General features: G+C 52.4%; 5 protein-coding genes across 6 annotated transcripts; all 5 read right to left on the bottom strand.

The window, feature by feature from the left end:
• Positions 1-319: 319 nt before the first annotated feature.
• PV06_00269 (uncharacterized protein) lies at positions 320-1,135 on the bottom strand (the record flags this gene model as incomplete). Its single annotated transcript, XM_016400745.1, has 1 exon — positions 320-1,135. One exon carries the CDS (start codon positions 1,133-1,135, stop codon positions 320-322), a length of 816 nt encoding a protein of 271 aa, XP_016267798.1.
• A 28-nt stretch (positions 1,136-1,163) lies between these two features.
• Positions 1,164-2,268, bottom strand: PV06_00268 (uncharacterized protein; the record flags this gene model as incomplete). Its single annotated transcript, XM_016400744.1, has 3 exons — positions 1,164-1,485; positions 1,550-2,129; positions 2,199-2,268. 3 exons carry the CDS (start codon positions 2,266-2,268, stop codon positions 1,164-1,166), a joined length of 972 nt encoding a protein of 323 aa, XP_016267797.1.
• Positions 2,269-2,592: 324 nt separating this feature from the next.
• Positions 2,593-3,253, bottom strand: PV06_00267. 2 transcript variants are annotated; one of them, XM_016400743.1, is made up of 2 exons: positions 3,204-3,253; positions 2,593-3,109 (listed from the first exon to the last, which is right to left on the bottom strand). In XM_016400743.1, exons 1-2 carry the CDS (start codon positions 3,210-3,212, stop codon positions 2,795-2,797), a joined length of 324 nt encoding a protein of 107 aa, XP_016267796.1. In that variant the 5' UTR covers positions 3,213-3,253; the 3' UTR covers positions 2,593-2,794. The 2 variants fall into 2 exon arrangements, with proteins under 2 accessions (XP_016267796.1, XP_016267795.1); XM_016400742.1 differs by having other exon boundaries at positions 2,593-3,253.
• A 510-nt stretch (positions 3,254-3,763) lies between these two features.
• On the bottom strand, positions 3,764-8,984 carry PV06_00266 (uncharacterized protein). Its single transcript, XM_016400741.1, has 2 exons — positions 4,813-8,984; positions 3,764-4,759 (listed from the first exon to the last, which is right to left on the bottom strand). The coding sequence occupies exons 1-2, from the start codon at positions 7,815-7,817 to the stop codon at positions 4,507-4,509; spliced, it is 3,258 nt and encodes a 1,085-aa protein (XP_016267794.1). The 5' UTR covers positions 7,818-8,984; the 3' UTR covers positions 3,764-4,506.
• Positions 8,985-10,924: 1,940 nt separating this feature from the next.
• PV06_00265 (uncharacterized protein) lies at positions 10,925-13,639 on the bottom strand. The gene has a single exon (XM_016400740.1). It carries the CDS (start codon positions 12,866-12,868, stop codon positions 12,536-12,538), a length of 333 nt encoding a protein of 110 aa, XP_016267793.1. The 5' UTR covers positions 12,869-13,639; the 3' UTR covers positions 10,925-12,535.
• Between the last annotated feature and the right edge of the window lie 2,368 nt (positions 13,640-16,007).

The raw sequence follows: 16,007 nt of genomic DNA, 5'->3' as shown, positions 1-16,007 counted from the left end.
AGAAAAAAGGCATCAATCGTAAAATCATCAGGTTGGTCATGCAGCACCTGTTGACCTTTCCTCCAACCCTAGCACATATTAATCACCGTATTGTTCAAATCCCAAAAAGGGTAACCCAGGTATTTTCCGACCTTGTTGCCAGAGAGCAGTGTCTGCTTACTTCCATCGAGCATTGTCCTTTAATACTTTAATAAGGACATTCGTATCCAAAAATAGTCCTATGAGGGGCCTCGGGTATCGCTTCAGCTTGTGTATCGTCGTTCCATTGCGGACATTCGTGCATTTGTTTCAAATCCCCTTGTAGTTGACATCTTCTCCCTCATCTAGGCGTATACTCCGGCTTTCTCAATTTACTCACCATCGGCGGCGGTCCCTCATCAAAGTCCAGCGGATACGGCGGTCTAGGCGCGCCATTCGACCTGCCCGTGGCCATAGGCGACGTACGTTGCCGCACGGGGAAGGCAGGGTCGTCAATTGGAGTCTTTGGTGGCCGTGGCGGTGGTTCCGAGGGGTTGTAATTGTGCGCCTGTAGTTGAGGAACAGATGGCTGATACGTGTATTTATCGTCACGTCCACCGCGATAAGGAATTTCTCCCGAGACGCGCGGCGAATTCGTCTCTCCTGGGGCAAGGGTGAATTTATCCTGGGACGGAGGATACGTGTCGTTGGGGTACGGTGGCATTCCCGAGACCCTGGGATGCTGCGGAGGGGTGAATGATGTAGTATCCTCCGCGGGAAGTTCGATTGCTCCGGGGTGCGAAGGTGCAACAACAGGTGGAGCGGGGGGTTGCGGCTTTTGTCGATACGACCAGCTCGGGTCTCTGTTGTGTGTCTCGCCTCGTTCTTGTCGTCTCTTCATGATCTCGATCTTGCCCATCTTCAGCGCCGCATCCCCCAGCAGTCGCTGCGTGTCGTCCTGTCGCAAGTATTTCCGGGTGTTTGTCTGTATCGTCGGTACCGCAGCCCATTCGTTCATGCCCACAGATCCCACGGAGCTGGTGGCGTTGAACCTGTAGTAAACCTCCTGGGGTACGCCACGTTTGGGCAGCTCTGTCTTGAGCATTTGCTGGTGTGTAGCTTCGCAGGCTTCGATCTTCGCAATGAGCCGTCTCCTGGCCTCGGCGAACATGCCCATGCTTCCACCGAGGAAATCTTCCCACCACTCATGCTCCGGGACACCACTGTTCTCCGGACGTTTTGCCGGTGCCCACGCTGACAAAGACGCCGATCTCTCGAGCCGGCCATTCGCTCAGTGTCTCCTCCAACGCAGTCACCGCAGGGTTGTACTGCCCGGCACCTTCGTCGATGAAAACGCTCTGGCCAATTTGAATGGGCTTGAAGGCCAAGCCGGTGGCACAAGTAGCCCGTCCAGCCTGCCAGATGGTACAATTGAACTCAGGCGGGGGCTCTTTTCTCGAATCGTAGGATCTCAACAAGACTGATGAGCCGTTCTTGGGGGTGCCTTGAAAAACCGCCGTGACCGCACTGCAACATCGTTAGCTTCGCGTGCCCCATCCCTGCAGGGCGTGTAACCTCAAGAAAAACTTACGTCTTCGTCCTGTTTTCCCGTCCGTCATAGAAACTCGCGTTGGGATTGCCCCAGCCATTGAACGACGGTGAGATGATGGAATTTCTCACCGTCGACGGACTCGACACTGACATGGAATTGTTACTCCTTATGCTCATGGACCGTCTTGGTGGAATCGCACTGGCCGTGCTGACGGGGCTGCTCAGATCTCCAAACTCGCGCCCACCAGTCGCGGTGCCATCGTTACCTTCATCCTCGAACACCGTGTGGTCTCTGACGCACTCGCGGATCGCCTCTTCCAACTTGGACGCCTTGAACAGGGTATGTTTGTAGGGGATTCCGGCTATTGTCTTGTCCGTTTCAAACACTCTCTTCGTCATCCGCACGTAGACGCTCATGCACGTTTCCAAGTCGAGTCGCAACCGTCCCAGCATGATGGCAATCAGACCCCCGGTGCCGGTGCCGATGATCAGATCGAAATAGTCGCATGGTTTCGGGGTGGCTTCCCTGCTCGGTGGTTTGCCTTCGGACTCGACGTAGACTCGATGCATCAGTTCTTGAAGGATGACCAGCATCGAATAACCGCGGACCCCGCCGCCATCTGTGACTCTTGTGTTAATTTGTATTTCACACACATGAAGGATGGTCCTCTCAGGCTTCGCGGACCTACCCAGTGAAAGGATGCGCAGTGGCGGACCCTTTGTCGTATCTTTTCGCCGCAAATTGTTACTATGGTCCATCTTTCGCCCAAATCATCCAGGGAACCGCGTTACAGAGGGGAATGTGACGACTTGTCGCTCGGTGTTGATGAAGCGGCAAGAGGAGATGCTCAAAGATGACTTTGTTCAAGCAACTTGGAAATGAAGTGATGCGATGTACAGAGAACGGAGTACAGAATTCCAAACGACTTTGTGTTCTGGGCAAAAGACTCGTAATTCGTAAACGAGTGACGGCTGGGCAATTTGGAACTTTTGGAGTACTGTAGGCACTAATGTACCTAGGCTAGGTATGCAGATACAATATGCAGATGCAGATGTGCAGATATGCAGGATGCAAGGAAATCCCTGAAGAAAGATACCTTAAAAAACAAAGCTGCATGAACATGTAGGAACTTTGCCCTAATTATGTAAAACCCCCTCTCTACACATATCCGTCGTGGTGGCCCAGTACCTTGGGTACCTGGTAGGTAAAACCTGCATCATGGAGTTCACAACGTGGTTGAACCTGTTGTATGGTTGACAATCTTCCGTATTTATCGGGGCTTGTTCACTGACGTGGTTCCTGGGCTTCGTTTGCTCTAACCGAGCCCCGGGGGGGAGGAAGGGGGTTTCCATCACCACAGCCACACATCAGGTACACATTTGCCTGCCCCGTTCGCCCTTCTCTTTCGTAGCAAGCAAGGAAATACTTTTTGCCCTTGAGATCGACACTCAAATGCTGGACAGGTTCGTTCGACAGGTATACACAGTGTACAGATGGCCGGCCACCAGGACATTTCCAATTCCGGATCGGATGGTTTACCATAATGCCACGCATAACTGTTCTACCAGCTTGGGAACGCCCATTGTTCATTCTTCCCCCCTTGTTCAAAAGCTGGGTTGAGTTATCCGGTAACAACCTCATGAAGCTAGGCTTAAAATGACCAATGCAAGGCTGACAAGATGTTACGACTCACATTTATCATCCATCGTACTACTCCGTAAGTGTTAGGAAGATGCGACCTTGACTACCTGGATAGGACTCGTACTCGTAAAACGTACGGTACAGTACATTTATTTCCTTTCTCTTCTCACTCATCTCTAGTCAGCTGAGAGAGAAAGGCGACCATCAGGCTGTTTGTGGCGCAGCAAAAAAACAAAAGGCTCACGTACGAATCGTCATTGGGAAAAACAACGCCCATGTTCGTTTCTTGGTGAACCTGGCTCCCTGGTGGCGACTCGGGGTTACAACACTCTCTGTACAGACAGTACGAGTGCCCAATCATTGAATTCATCATCGGTTTTGCAAAAAGGCCCTGCCCACTGTACGGATACGCGTTTGAACCATTTTGATTGCATCCGCAGCCACTCCGTAACTGAGTACCCTAATGTAGGTACCACCTACACTTGGATGTCCATGGCTCGTCAACTACGCGGATGACATGAAATACGAAGCTGGGAGCAAAACAAAATTCAATAAAGAGCAAAAAAAGTAAGAACAGGAAGCAAAAGTCCTGAATGACAATATCTTCGGGGTACAGAGATATATGAATCTGCACAGCTTTACCCAGCCGGAATATAATGATGATAAATGTTGACGATGATGTTGATGTTTGATAATGTACAAGTGGGCGAGAGCCACCATCGTAAAGCCATGCGCCTTGCCCATTCATTCTGATCCCCCCCCGGTTCGCAACCCCCCTAGATCACCCAACCCATACAAGGAAAACAAAGTCCCAAAATATGACAACAAATTCTTTGCTGAGATATTCGACCAGAGGGTATAGTCGACCTCACCCGGGTTTCTGAGAAGTGGTCATTCAAACAGGCCGTAGATGATGCACAACAGTTAAGTAGTCTTTCCTTCCAAGGTGTATCCCAAGGCTTGCTTAGTTTCGCATCCCAATTGTCTCCCTTCTCTTGATCACCCTCTGTCTTCTCATCAGCAACAATGTCAATCTTTGCCACATCCTCTCCCATTCCCACGCACACCTCCAAATTCCTCCTCGAGGTGCCTCCAACTCACTCTTGGGGGACCAATCCAGGTAATCATTCATCCACACAACAATAGCAATAAAAACACAAAGAGACACAACACAACGGGTGCCACCTGATATCGGCCGTTTCGAATATATCATAAAACTCCATGGTATGACCAAAAATGCCAGACATATACATGCCAAACGCTTCAATACTGCCACCTGCCGAATTGGAGGGTTCGTCTCGAAAAAGCAACCTAGGTCAGATTTCCATATGTTAACACAATTGCCACCCGTAAATTCATCGATTCGAGGAAAAGCTGGACGTCGTGCTGACGGCCGGATAAGATGTTGCCGGCCCAAACACTTGGGCTCGGACATGCTCGAGGATATGGCGATCCTTGGCTAGAACGGGGGATATAGCTTCGTTCTCTCTCAGGATCCGGATCGTGCGATCGTGGAGACGCTTCAAAGTGTATTCGTCCACCAACGAGCTCAACCCAGGATGCCTTGCCGTGAACGTGGCATACAGCACAAGCATATTACCAAATTGCCTGCATCAAGTCAGCTCGATTCTTGCAACACATCATCGGTAGGGGCCACCTACGCATGTACTGTACCAAAAATATTGGTGACAATCAAACGACGAGGGACCTTGTCGAAACACGTCGTGCTACGGATCGCGGCTTGGATACAAATTCTGGCCGCCTGTAGGAGATCGGGACTGATATAGGGCATATCGGAGCCATGGCGATGGAGCTGGTTGTCGCCTACGCTCGCGTGCTGGACGGAGGGTGACGTGAGCTCCGAGTTGCCATAGGCTGCAGGCGACTCATCGGAGTGATCTTTCAGCAACCCTTCGCTTATCAACAGAGCGTAATGAACTGCTGGTCGCCAGACAATGTATTTCCCTCCGTAATACTTGCCCCTCATCCGGGCCACATTGATGTCCGGGCTTTCGTGGTCGTCGTCGTCCCACGACCAGTTGTTGAGAATTCTTCTCCAGTTTTCTAGGTTCTCATCCAAGACCCCCATGATGGTAATGCTGGGCCTGGTACTGGGGTCCTTCGACTGCCGATACAGGGTCGAATGAACACTGTTCATCGTCATTCGCAATTGGATCTGGTACAGGTAGTAACGCACAATCTCGTTAGCGTTCGACGTCCCATCGAGACCGTGCTCCAGCGTAACACTCGTAGGCATGTCTTTGTGCTGCGAGCTTTCAAAGCGGGTAATGCCGCTAAGGGGTAGCTCCAGCTCCGCAGCAATGTCACTCTCCAGTTGCAGGCATGACCAGAACGCGAAGTTGATCAGGTTGCGTCGGTTGGGTTTGATCGTCTGCTCTTTGTAGGGTCTCGACTCTATCAGAATCTGTGCAGCCATGCAAGCCTTCATGATGTACTCGTAACTCGGCAGAATGCGCGCAAGCTGACCCATGTACAAACCTGCGAGAAGATTGGCTTGAATATGCGACACATCAGTGCCACCCGGGAGTTCACCCAGGATATCCGCCGCCTTTGCGAAATATGCCAGTCCAGGGATGGCATCCATGTTCTTGCCTTGAGGGTTTGCAGGGCTCGAAACACTGATGTTGTTGGTCCCGTTCAAGTTTGACTGCGTGTTGAATGGTGATGTTGGCGCAGACATTGGCATTGGCAAGTCGGAATACAAAGCACTATGAGGGGTAGAAGTGCGCATGCTGGTGGTGCTTGCTGGGCCTGGGAGCGGCTCACGGTGCGAACAAACCTTGCCCAGCGCTATCACCAGGAGCACAATGGCATTTGCAACCGAATGTTCGATGAGAGGTGCTCCAGTGGAAAGTAACCTGGCTTGCGTGCGGCTATTGACATGATTTGCTGCATGCGGCTCGTCCATCGAAGTGGGAGACTCGGTCATCTCCCGCTTTCGCTTGGTACCAATGGTAGCAGCTGTATGTGGCGTGCTGCGGACATCCAAACTGTATTTACGCTTGAAAGTATGGACCATGTGGCGGATGACTCTAGGCTCCAGGAATGGATGCAGAATATGCATATGGTCCATGTAGCTTCGGAAATACCGGTCGACAGCATCAGAATCGAGCATCAGGCCTCCATGAGGGCTCACACCACCTGGATGGTCCCGTGCAGTATGAGAGTTATGGGGCATCGAGGACGGGGTGAGCGGGTGGATCTGCCCAGTACCCCAAACGCCATGCGGTGAGGATGACGTTTCCTCATCCATGCGGCGACCTTCCGAGGAAGTACTACCAGCCGGGCTTGGAGCACCCTCATGGCCGTCATTCTTGTCTTCCCCTTCGCCAGAGCCATAGAGGCGCAACAATCCTCTTCCAGTTTCTTCGTCAATGACGTACGATGCCGTGATCTTGGGTGGAATCAATTTCTTGATAGAAGGCCAATTGAGGAGGTTCTGAGCTGCTGTAGTGTGCTTTGGCGGTAAGGTGAGTTCGAAGTTCTCCCTCTCTCCTTCTGGTCCTTGTTGCACGGTAGAAGGTTTTGGTTGCACCTGGACTGGCCGTCTTGTGGACTGAGTTTCCGAGCTCTCTCCTCTGCGGAAAGGATATGCTGGATCGATAGGGTTGTCGGTGAGCGTTGACTGCTTGTGTCGTCGCAAGGCAATGTCCAGGTGGTCATCTGGTGTTGGCGCATTGCCGGTTTCGGACTGCTGCTTCTGCTGCCATGCGTTCAGCAATAGATTGATATTCTCCGCTTGGGCCTTTTGATTCTGAATAAGCATTTCGATATTTCCGCTCATCGTCTCCAATTTGTCGGTGATGTTGAGTATCTGTTTCTCCGACTTCTGGGGAGGCACCTCTCTATAGGTACATTTCAGACCATTGTCCTTGCAATGCTGACACTCTGGTCGACCTTCGTCACATTTCGCTTTTCGTTGTCTGCACGAATCACACGCTTGTGCAGCTCGGACAGGTTTCCTTCTCTGCGGGAAACTTGGGTCGTAGTACGGAGGCGGCACATAAGGCCCAGCGGATGGCGGAGGTCCCGCTGAAGGTGGCCCATAAGGCCCAGGTGGTCCAGGAGGTTGGCTGGGCATCATGTCATGGCCTGTTACCACGTGAAGGGGCTGATGAGTTCCGTTTGGCTGGTTCTCAGGGCCAGAATAGGCATGATGGGGTGGTCGGTAGTCTGGAGGAGGCTGGTAATATGGAGGCTCGTGGGGAGTACTCCCAGGATGATATGGAGGACGTTGAAGTTCGGCGGGAGATCTTGAAGGGCCCGACACACTTCCTGGTCGTCCGTATCCTGATTCCGGGGGATAGCCTGGAGTCTCTCTTCCTGGCGGCGGTGGCGGTGGTGGTGGTGGAGGAGGAGGAGGAGGAGGATATGATTGACTTGGAGGCGGATACTGTTGTTGATGGCCAAGATCTGGCGGTGGCGGTCGATGTTCCGAGGGCTCACTATTCGTGTATGGCGACGGAGCCGGATTCCAGGCTGGGGCTGGTGGTGGCATAGTTACGCCTTGAGGTTGGTGATAGCTGTGTAACGCTGGGGTCTCGGATGGCGGCATACGGTGGATGGCGCCTGGTGGTGGTGGTAGTGACGGGGGATACGGATTGGATCGTTCGTGCTTTGCATCCACGTCACCGATATCATCCATTCTCAACCTCTGATCCTCTGTCCAGCGAGAGAACCTGTACCTCCCACGTCTCTATACCCAATGGAAGGTGGTACAACAAAGGCGGCATGACCCAATGCACAACAACTGTGGGATGCGAGTTCAACACGAAGGGCTCATGGCAAAGCGTTAGACTACGTTTGCGCCAGGCTGCATGAGATTCCTGTTGTTGCACCTCACGACCGTTGATGCAGGCAGGCTGCAGAAAGGTTCAATTGCCAACAGTAGCAATCAACAGAGGACGTTGGTTGGTGGGAAGAATGGAAATGCCAAATGGCGCAAATGGCGGGGTTTGCTTTTCCTGTCGTCGCAACGAAGGTGTCTCCTTGACAGCAAACCCGCAGGGACGCAGCGCACTCGAACAGGTGATGATAGGTAGCCGACCTCAAGCGCGATGGCGATTCAACGAATTTTGGCGAGTCGTCGATTGGTGTCCCAGAGGTGATGGCGGTCCGAGACGAAAGCGAAGCAAACACACAACGGCCCACCCAAACAATCAAGTCAATCCAGGATCGCAAAACGCAATTTGATCCAGGTCGAGGAAGTTGAGTTGCAAATTGATTGCGAGGTGGATGAGAAGGTGGTTTGATGTTTTGTGAACGGTGAAAAGTCCTAGAGCTAGGAGGTCGTCATCTGTCCCAGAACAGGGCCCAGCGGTCTAGAATGTCTCGCGCGGACACCGATTTCTGCGGTGCCAAATTGAGTTCCGTTGGGCAGCAATATCTATACTCGAGCCGTGTCGCGGTTATTCGCAAGGGTCGAGAGCGGTGTTCAAGATCTGTAGTTGTAGGGTTCTATGCACGGGCGAATGGCGAGGAGTAAAAGGACACCCGAGGTGTTGATCGTAGAAAGTCCCAGGTATCGTCGAGGCCTGAAAGACCGAGCTCCGGGGGGGAAACGAGATGAGGGCGATCGCCGTTGCTCTTTTAAAAAGTAGGCGGAGTGATGCGAAGGCGAGGCGAAGTTGGAGAGATTTAGAAACAAAGGATGCTTGCTCTGTTGGAATGTCGATCACGAAAAGAGGACTTGGGGTTTGAGTGCAGGGCTGCCCTGGTCGCTAGAGGGTCGGATGATGGAAGATAGAGCAGAGCTGTAGAGGATCCAGCTAGAGGTGTGCCGAGTCGGTTGACGGCTCCCTAAAGAGCAAATGGCGTTGCAGGGCGAAGTATTGGCGGATGTGGGCGGGGGGGCGGTCTGCGACTGGTTTTGGGTCCTGTAGGCGGAAATCATGGGCCTTGTGTGCGAGTCGAGGTCAGCGCGCAACTGTGACCTGTGAGGCCGGGATTAGTGAGGCGTTTTGGAAAGGTCGCGAGCTGGGGTGAAAGAGGAAACGGCCAGAGCGGCGACTGAGCATTCTACCTTTAGTCTTGCGGGACGAGGGCCTTGGGCCTCAATCTAGAGACCCTAAAGTCGATCCCTGTCAAAGTACGGTTTGCTCTACCCAGGCACTAACCAAACAGCCTTCCTCCGGCGATGGAGCCAACCCAGAGCTCTGGTACTCGTACCTGGTCGAGTGTGGGAGCCAGTCACAGCCCGCGCATGCGTCGTGGCGAGCTTTGCGAAATAATGAGGCGCAAAGCGAGCCCTCGGTACAGTCCACAAGTGGGCTGGTGGACAAATGGTGAAGCAGTGGATCAACAGAGTTTTATCGATCTGGGAACAGATACTGGGAAAAGTCAAGACGGAGTCGATGAGTTCGACGACCAGGACGGAGCAGGCGGAAGTGCCAGAGGTTGAGCGCCGAGGTGTCAGTGATAGCAGGTGGTGGCACTAACAGGCCAACTGGACAAGGATAGGGTCAGGGTCGCAGAGGGAGGTCACAAGCTTCGGCGTCGGCTTTGACAGGGTCAAGACTCGTATTGCACTCGTCAGAGGTGAGGGCGAGTGGGTGGGTAGTGTGAGGCAAAGACTGACAGAGGATGTCGGAGGAGTAAAAGTGGAAATTTCGATGTCAAGTCAGCCCAGGACGAGACTCCATAGAAGGTTTGGGATCGGGGGTGGTTGCTGATGGGGAGGAGGATAACTCGTATCAGGCCGAGGCGTGGGATACCTATACAAATCTCAGCTTCGGGAGGGCGAGAAGCGGGATTACATGTCTTGTCCGGTTACTCTAGATAGATTTCATTAAACCGTGGGATCAAATCTACTAAATGATATACCTATTTGGGGACCTCCAAGTACTGTAGGTAGATGATTCCACCGGTCGTCCGTACCGTATATGCACCATGAAAGCACCGGCGTGATGCCACTGCTTCACATTGTCTACTTGTAGATTCTGTATCTCGCACCATATACCATGTGTTGATAACCAGTGTCAAGCATTAGGCCCAGAAAAGGGTCGCAGCCTGCCTTCGGCGGCCATGATCATTGTCCAAATTTAGGCGTTGTGGGAGGAAGGGAAGGGCCGGCAAGAGCCTTGGAAAAAGCGTCGAGCAGGAGGCACGCACCGACCACTAGTGGCCAGTATTGTATTGTATTGTAGGCCAGGGGGAGGATTGGGGTTCACAATGGGCCTTCGTAGTAGTTGTTCTCCGTTGGTCGCTATCGATTCGATTCCAAGGGCACTTGTAGAACGGGGCTGGGACTTTCAAATGCCTGGCGGGTAAATAGTGGGCGTAGGCGAGGGCGCAGGCACTTCTAGGACACTAATAGGTACCTACCCAGGTGGTGAGTGGGAGAAAGTGGGAAAACGACTGTAACAGAGAGCGCCTTGCTCCGACGGCTATTACTGGCCAATGGCCATTTATCCGACCCTTCCAGTGTACTTGACGCCCAAATGGCACAAGTAAGCGTACTGTAGGTGCCTACTGTACAGAGTACTGCCTCCAACGGGCTGTCAGACACCATCTTTAGGAACTTACGTGCCTGAGAGTCATGGAGTAGACAATGGCATACTCTCAGAGACACCCAACACACAGTCCTCTTCGCCTAGTACTGTGCTCACCGTCGAATTTGTCGATACCTACTGAGATAGGTAGGTCTAACAGTGACTTGATTTCTACAGTATTGCAAGATATAGTATTTAGTACGGAGCAATTGATGGCGAACAAGTCGGAGAATGGGGGAAACGAGCGATGCTGATACAATACCAGGGGCTCACGTACACAGATTGGCTGTGTCAGTGTTGGGCAGTAAGATCTACTATGCGAATGCCTACAACGAGCAACCCTTTAAGCAGCATCTAATTAGTACCAGGACCCAGTTCCTACTCTGTCGTAGCCCGAATCTCCCTCACCGTGACGCGTAAACGCATCCGCACCGATGACCTCCCTGGGCACCTGGGGACTGACCTCACCAGCAAGTCGCCCACCGGATTCGCCCTTCGGCAATACGAGGACTTGGTCAGTGCTTCCTACTCTAGTTGTACATATGGACACACCTGTCTTGACCGCCAAAACATCTTGCAACCGCTATGACGGACTAATTCGCCTCGTAGTGAGAATGCGACAAGCAAGTGACCCATACTCGCACTCCGTACCTAATGTTGTCGCTCGTATTCGTTCGTACACTACTGTAAGTACTCCGGACTGGGCGTAGTTGTCCCATCACTTCTTCCTTGCTTTTGCTCTGTCCTCTATCCATACTCGTACCTCGAATGATTCAAGATGAGCTGGGTGGGACCTCCATGGCTCAAACCCTAAGTGCCAAGCTTCATGTTGCTTCCACGTCGATAGGACGAACGTTGACTGACCGAGGTACGGGCTGCCGCATGACATGGTGTCGAGGCCTGCCCACTCAGAGAATGTTATCCTGCTTTTTCTTGCTTACCTGCTTGTCACATAAGGGTGGAACATATACTGTAGTTCGGATTCAGCTGGCTACTGTGAAGTGACAGCTGTCTTGACAAAACCACACCTTCGATCGCTGGGCAGTCAATCGTTGATTCACTCGACCAGAGTTTTTCTCTGACGTGCACGCGTACTCCAGAGACACACGGACATGATCGGAAGCGATTCATGTCCCTCAGGCCCCTATTGCCGGGCCTTCCCCCAGGTGGAGCGCCATTGAACCAAACTAATCGGTTAGTTTTCAATCCACCGTCCGACTGCCTCAAATTGTCGATTCTTCAGAGCCCTGCGTCCGCTTTCAGCCCTCTCCAAACGGCTGCAGGGGTCGAGAATGCTTGACCGGCACATACTATGAAGAATTCGAGGTGACTATACCCGAACGATGCTTCACCTCTGAGTCCTTCGTTTATAGACTTTTGCTTTAGGGCGTCGGAGCTCGTATAGCAGTTCAAGTCGACGATACTTGTTCCAGTGCGGTCATGGCTATCCACATAAAATGAGCATCATTGCAACAACGGGTAGAGTCCACTCTCCAACTCCATGTGAGCGAACGGTCGGCCCGACGATGTGACACTCTGGTCAGAATCTGACAATGACAGAAGCGCGCGCAGCCTCGTCCAGCTGCTGTTACCATTGATACCACGTTCTTCACGAGACGTGTCCGCGTTGCGGTACGGCGTGACTATCTCGATGAGGAGGCTCAGACGAGGTGAATAACCAAGCAGGGAATGGCCGGCCGGCCGGCTGGCTGACTGATGTTCAATCAAAGCACCCCGCTATCGCAGATGACGATGGGACAATGAACTGCGCCTCCAGGAGGTTGGAGATTGTATTGTGGTCAAGCATCAGCGGCGATCAAAAGGGCCATCTCGCATTCTGATTTGCCTGTCTGTCGGAGCCGAAGGAAGAGTACTACGTAGTTGGCGTAGTAGTCTCGACTCGCGTACAGTGAGGCAAGAACATGAAACATCGTTCAAAAGACGGCCCCTTTTTTCTCGGATACGGTGCATCAATAACAGTCAAGCGCGTTAATATTTGGTTTTGTTGTCCACCACATTCAATATTGTATTCGTACTCGGGTAAGGGACTGATGAATCTGTAATGTACTGGAGTTACCCCGACCCTGACCCTTTCCGGCCGTGGTCGCAGCTTGCGGTGAGTATCGATTCCACGATGTTTCCGCGGGCAAAGCGTGAATCTTGAACGTCGCATTTGTGTTCTGCGTGCCCGAGGCGCTGTTCGCATGATGTTGCCTCCTTGGTGATACAAATACACAATCTTTCTTGCTTAAGTTGATCATTATTACACGAATACTGGAGACAGTAATTTCAGCCTGCTCTTGCCTGGCTTGGTGTCAACAGCGACCGAGCCGGCCGGCCACAAAATCCGAATCCGTCGTGCTTTGTATGTTTCCGTGATGCTTTGTCCAATGACTCGAAAATTATTTGACTTTTCCTTGCGCCTCGTACGCCGCCTCCTTCCCTTGATGCGGAATTTGGTCCATGTTCACATCCCGACTAGGTGCATCAAGGCGAGGAGATTAGCTTTTCGGTTAGAGCGTTGGACAGGAAATTCAGCCTTCTCGGAGGACTGCGTCTCAGACTAGTATGAGGCCATCGTTGCAGAAGATGGTTGTTCGTCAGAGTCGCGGCATAATTTGGAATCTGCCGCGGTGTACAAACAGCAATCGAGCCCCTGCGCCCAGTCCATGGTCCCGACAGGGGATCCATCAGAGAGAGATCAGTTCGAAGTCGAGATATTCGGTTGCCTCTTTGGGCTTTGTTTCTGAGTACAGACTAGTGGCTCTGACGCTGCGCCAAATCGTCGATGGATTGGACGCCCGCGGAACCGCTCGTTCGTCTAGTTCAAACCCTGGGGGATAGTGCGAGAAAGGAACATGAGGGTTCCTCTCACGGGACGATATGTCCCGGACCAGGCAGTCCGGCCCCTGATATGGTACAGATGAGGCTGCTCGGCGTCGTTGTGCATTGTTTTATGAGGGATAATAATAACGCGAGTTTGCTTCGACATAAGCGGATTATTTCTAGAGGCTTTTTGAGCAATGGCCATCGAGGCACCCTTAGAGTTCACTTGACAGCGTCCCCGGTGCCCCCCGTTAGCCTGGCCACGTGGTGAACAAAGGCCCGGAAGACTGGTCGGGTCAAGCCTAGTCATACCGACAGCCTCCCCTATGGCCAGGCTTCTTTCTTCCAGGCTTCAGAGGGGAAGCGCCGGGACGCAGACGGCATCTCGTCCCGTTTCGGGGCATTTCCCGCACTCCAACATCTCGCATGCGGACACTATCATTCTTATTATTATTAGTATGAGCAAAATCACATGCTTAGACTTTTCCGTGTCGTCGACTGGGCTTGACGCCGGCGATAAGTCAATAATGCCACGATTTTGACTCGTGCAAGTCAACTGCGCTTGTGCATAGCTAGAGCACTGTGAATCGACCGCGCCATGGTTCGCGCGAGGTGAAGGAACCTCAATGCCCCAGTATGGAATATGATGATCAAGAACGAGTGCGACTTACTAGGTGTCTCATTTCCGCGAGGCTGAAAAACCTGGCACAAGACTCCCTCCGGACGTTGGATGTTCCCACTTCCTCCATGCCGTTTTCATCGACATTTACGTGATGTCTTGCGGCAAAGTGAAATCAGAGACTCTTTTTAATCGCGCACATGGGGAACGGGTTCATGATTCCGCAATCTCCTTGAGGCAAATCTCTCTGCAACTTGAGTTTCGCCGTTATTGCAAAGAAAAAAATGTCCGGGCCTTGCTGCTTTCATCTCCGGAGCCTAGCTGCCGACCTCGCGATGATGCGAGGTTGGGCCATCGCAAAGGGTTAATGACAAGGAAGGACCAGGAGACATCCCTCGTCTAGGGGGTTGTCCCGTCGAGTCAGTTACCTTCTAGAAGCCATTCTGAAGAGCTTCGAAATGCCTTCCTCGGCCTAGCTAGCATCCACGCCGGCGTCGAACATTGACACGCCCCACACACCGTGGAGTGCAATGTGACATTATTCGCACAAGCCCAACAAACTCCTTATGATGCTACCGAAATGAAGGACACGGGAACCTTTGCGCGAAAGTGCCCTGACCAAGCGCCACTCGCAACAATTGTCTCTGATGAAGTCAAGTGCACTGGGTATTTCCCTCTCCTGCAAGTGACGCCCCGACCCGGCGTTGGCTAGGGTAGAACTTCGTAAATCAAGGGGAGCATATGCCCACTGCTTCAAAGATCCGCAATGATCGCTCGTTTGAGCGGCTAGCGTTGGGCGTCAATGCAGCAAGCGAGGTTGATCAGACCTCTTCTGACTTAAGAAGAGTTCCAGGGCGATACAGTACGTGTGAGCACACAATAGTCCTCTTGCACAGCCAGCCAGGAATTCTTTGGCGGGGTCACCTACTCTCGCGAAGTCTCGAGGTTATCACTAGGCCGTTTCAATGGTGATGCCGCCATGGAACATTGCTTCCGACTGGGCCTCGACATGGAGTTACTCGCCTTGTAGGCCTCGACATACGGACCACGGAGAACCTCGGTAGGCTACCTGGGTTGCTGCCATAGGTGGTCACTACTGTTCAGAGGTAGGAAAATTGGGTGCTACATGAGTCTCCCAGGGAGGGCCAGTATATTCTAGACCTTGTAGAAAGATGTGATTGTAACCTTGTGCTCCGTCACGCGATGTGCTGATGTCGATTAAGCATTGATGCCCAACATAATCTACCAGGACCGAGATTGACCCAGAAGAGCTTGGTCGAGCAAATCCAGAGAGGCGAGGCAGTAAGCATACAGTAAACAACGGAAATCGAGCCGTGAAAGGAGGAGCATGAAAAAATTCCCCTGTGCGTGCGATCACAGACTCGAAACCCCTTGTTCCTGTGAGAGGATGCCTTGATGCTTGCAAGTAAGTCACCTCGCCTCGCAGATTGGATGGATACTCTGGACATCGTACTGATCAACCAGACACTGGAGGGAAGACACGGCCACCAGTCTCGAGATTTCTACGCTCGTCCTCATTTCCCCCTCGGTCCGACCCCAGATAACGAAATGAACACAACGTTGGCCGGGAACAAGGTTTAGAAGACATTGTTGGTGCGTTGAGGATTCACGATGGGAGAGAATGCAGGCTTGTGTTACCATGAAAAGAGTACTCCGTCCTACGGCGTGACATCTTCGTTGATAAGTAAGGATCAACAAGCCACCTATTGACCCAGCCTAAAGTAAGATGCGAGGGTCTCGTCCAGCGACCAGAATTGTTTTCTTCAGGGGAGGACCGCAGTATGTTGCGGGCGGTGCAAGCCCCCTCACTTTGATGCAGCAAGCCTATACTGTACTCGGTAGGTGGTGAGCCTCACTCCCTGGGTACTTAAGGTATTTG

Source organism: Exophiala oligosperma, assembly GCF_000835515.1.
Source record: "Exophiala oligosperma strain CBS 72588 unplaced genomic scaffold supercont1.1, whole genome shotgun sequence".
NCBI lineage: Eukaryota > Fungi > Ascomycota > Eurotiomycetes > Chaetothyriales > Herpotrichiellaceae > Exophiala > Exophiala oligosperma.
Note: the sequence above shows the minus strand (reverse complement) of the source record. Positions and strands in the feature narration are given on the sequence as shown.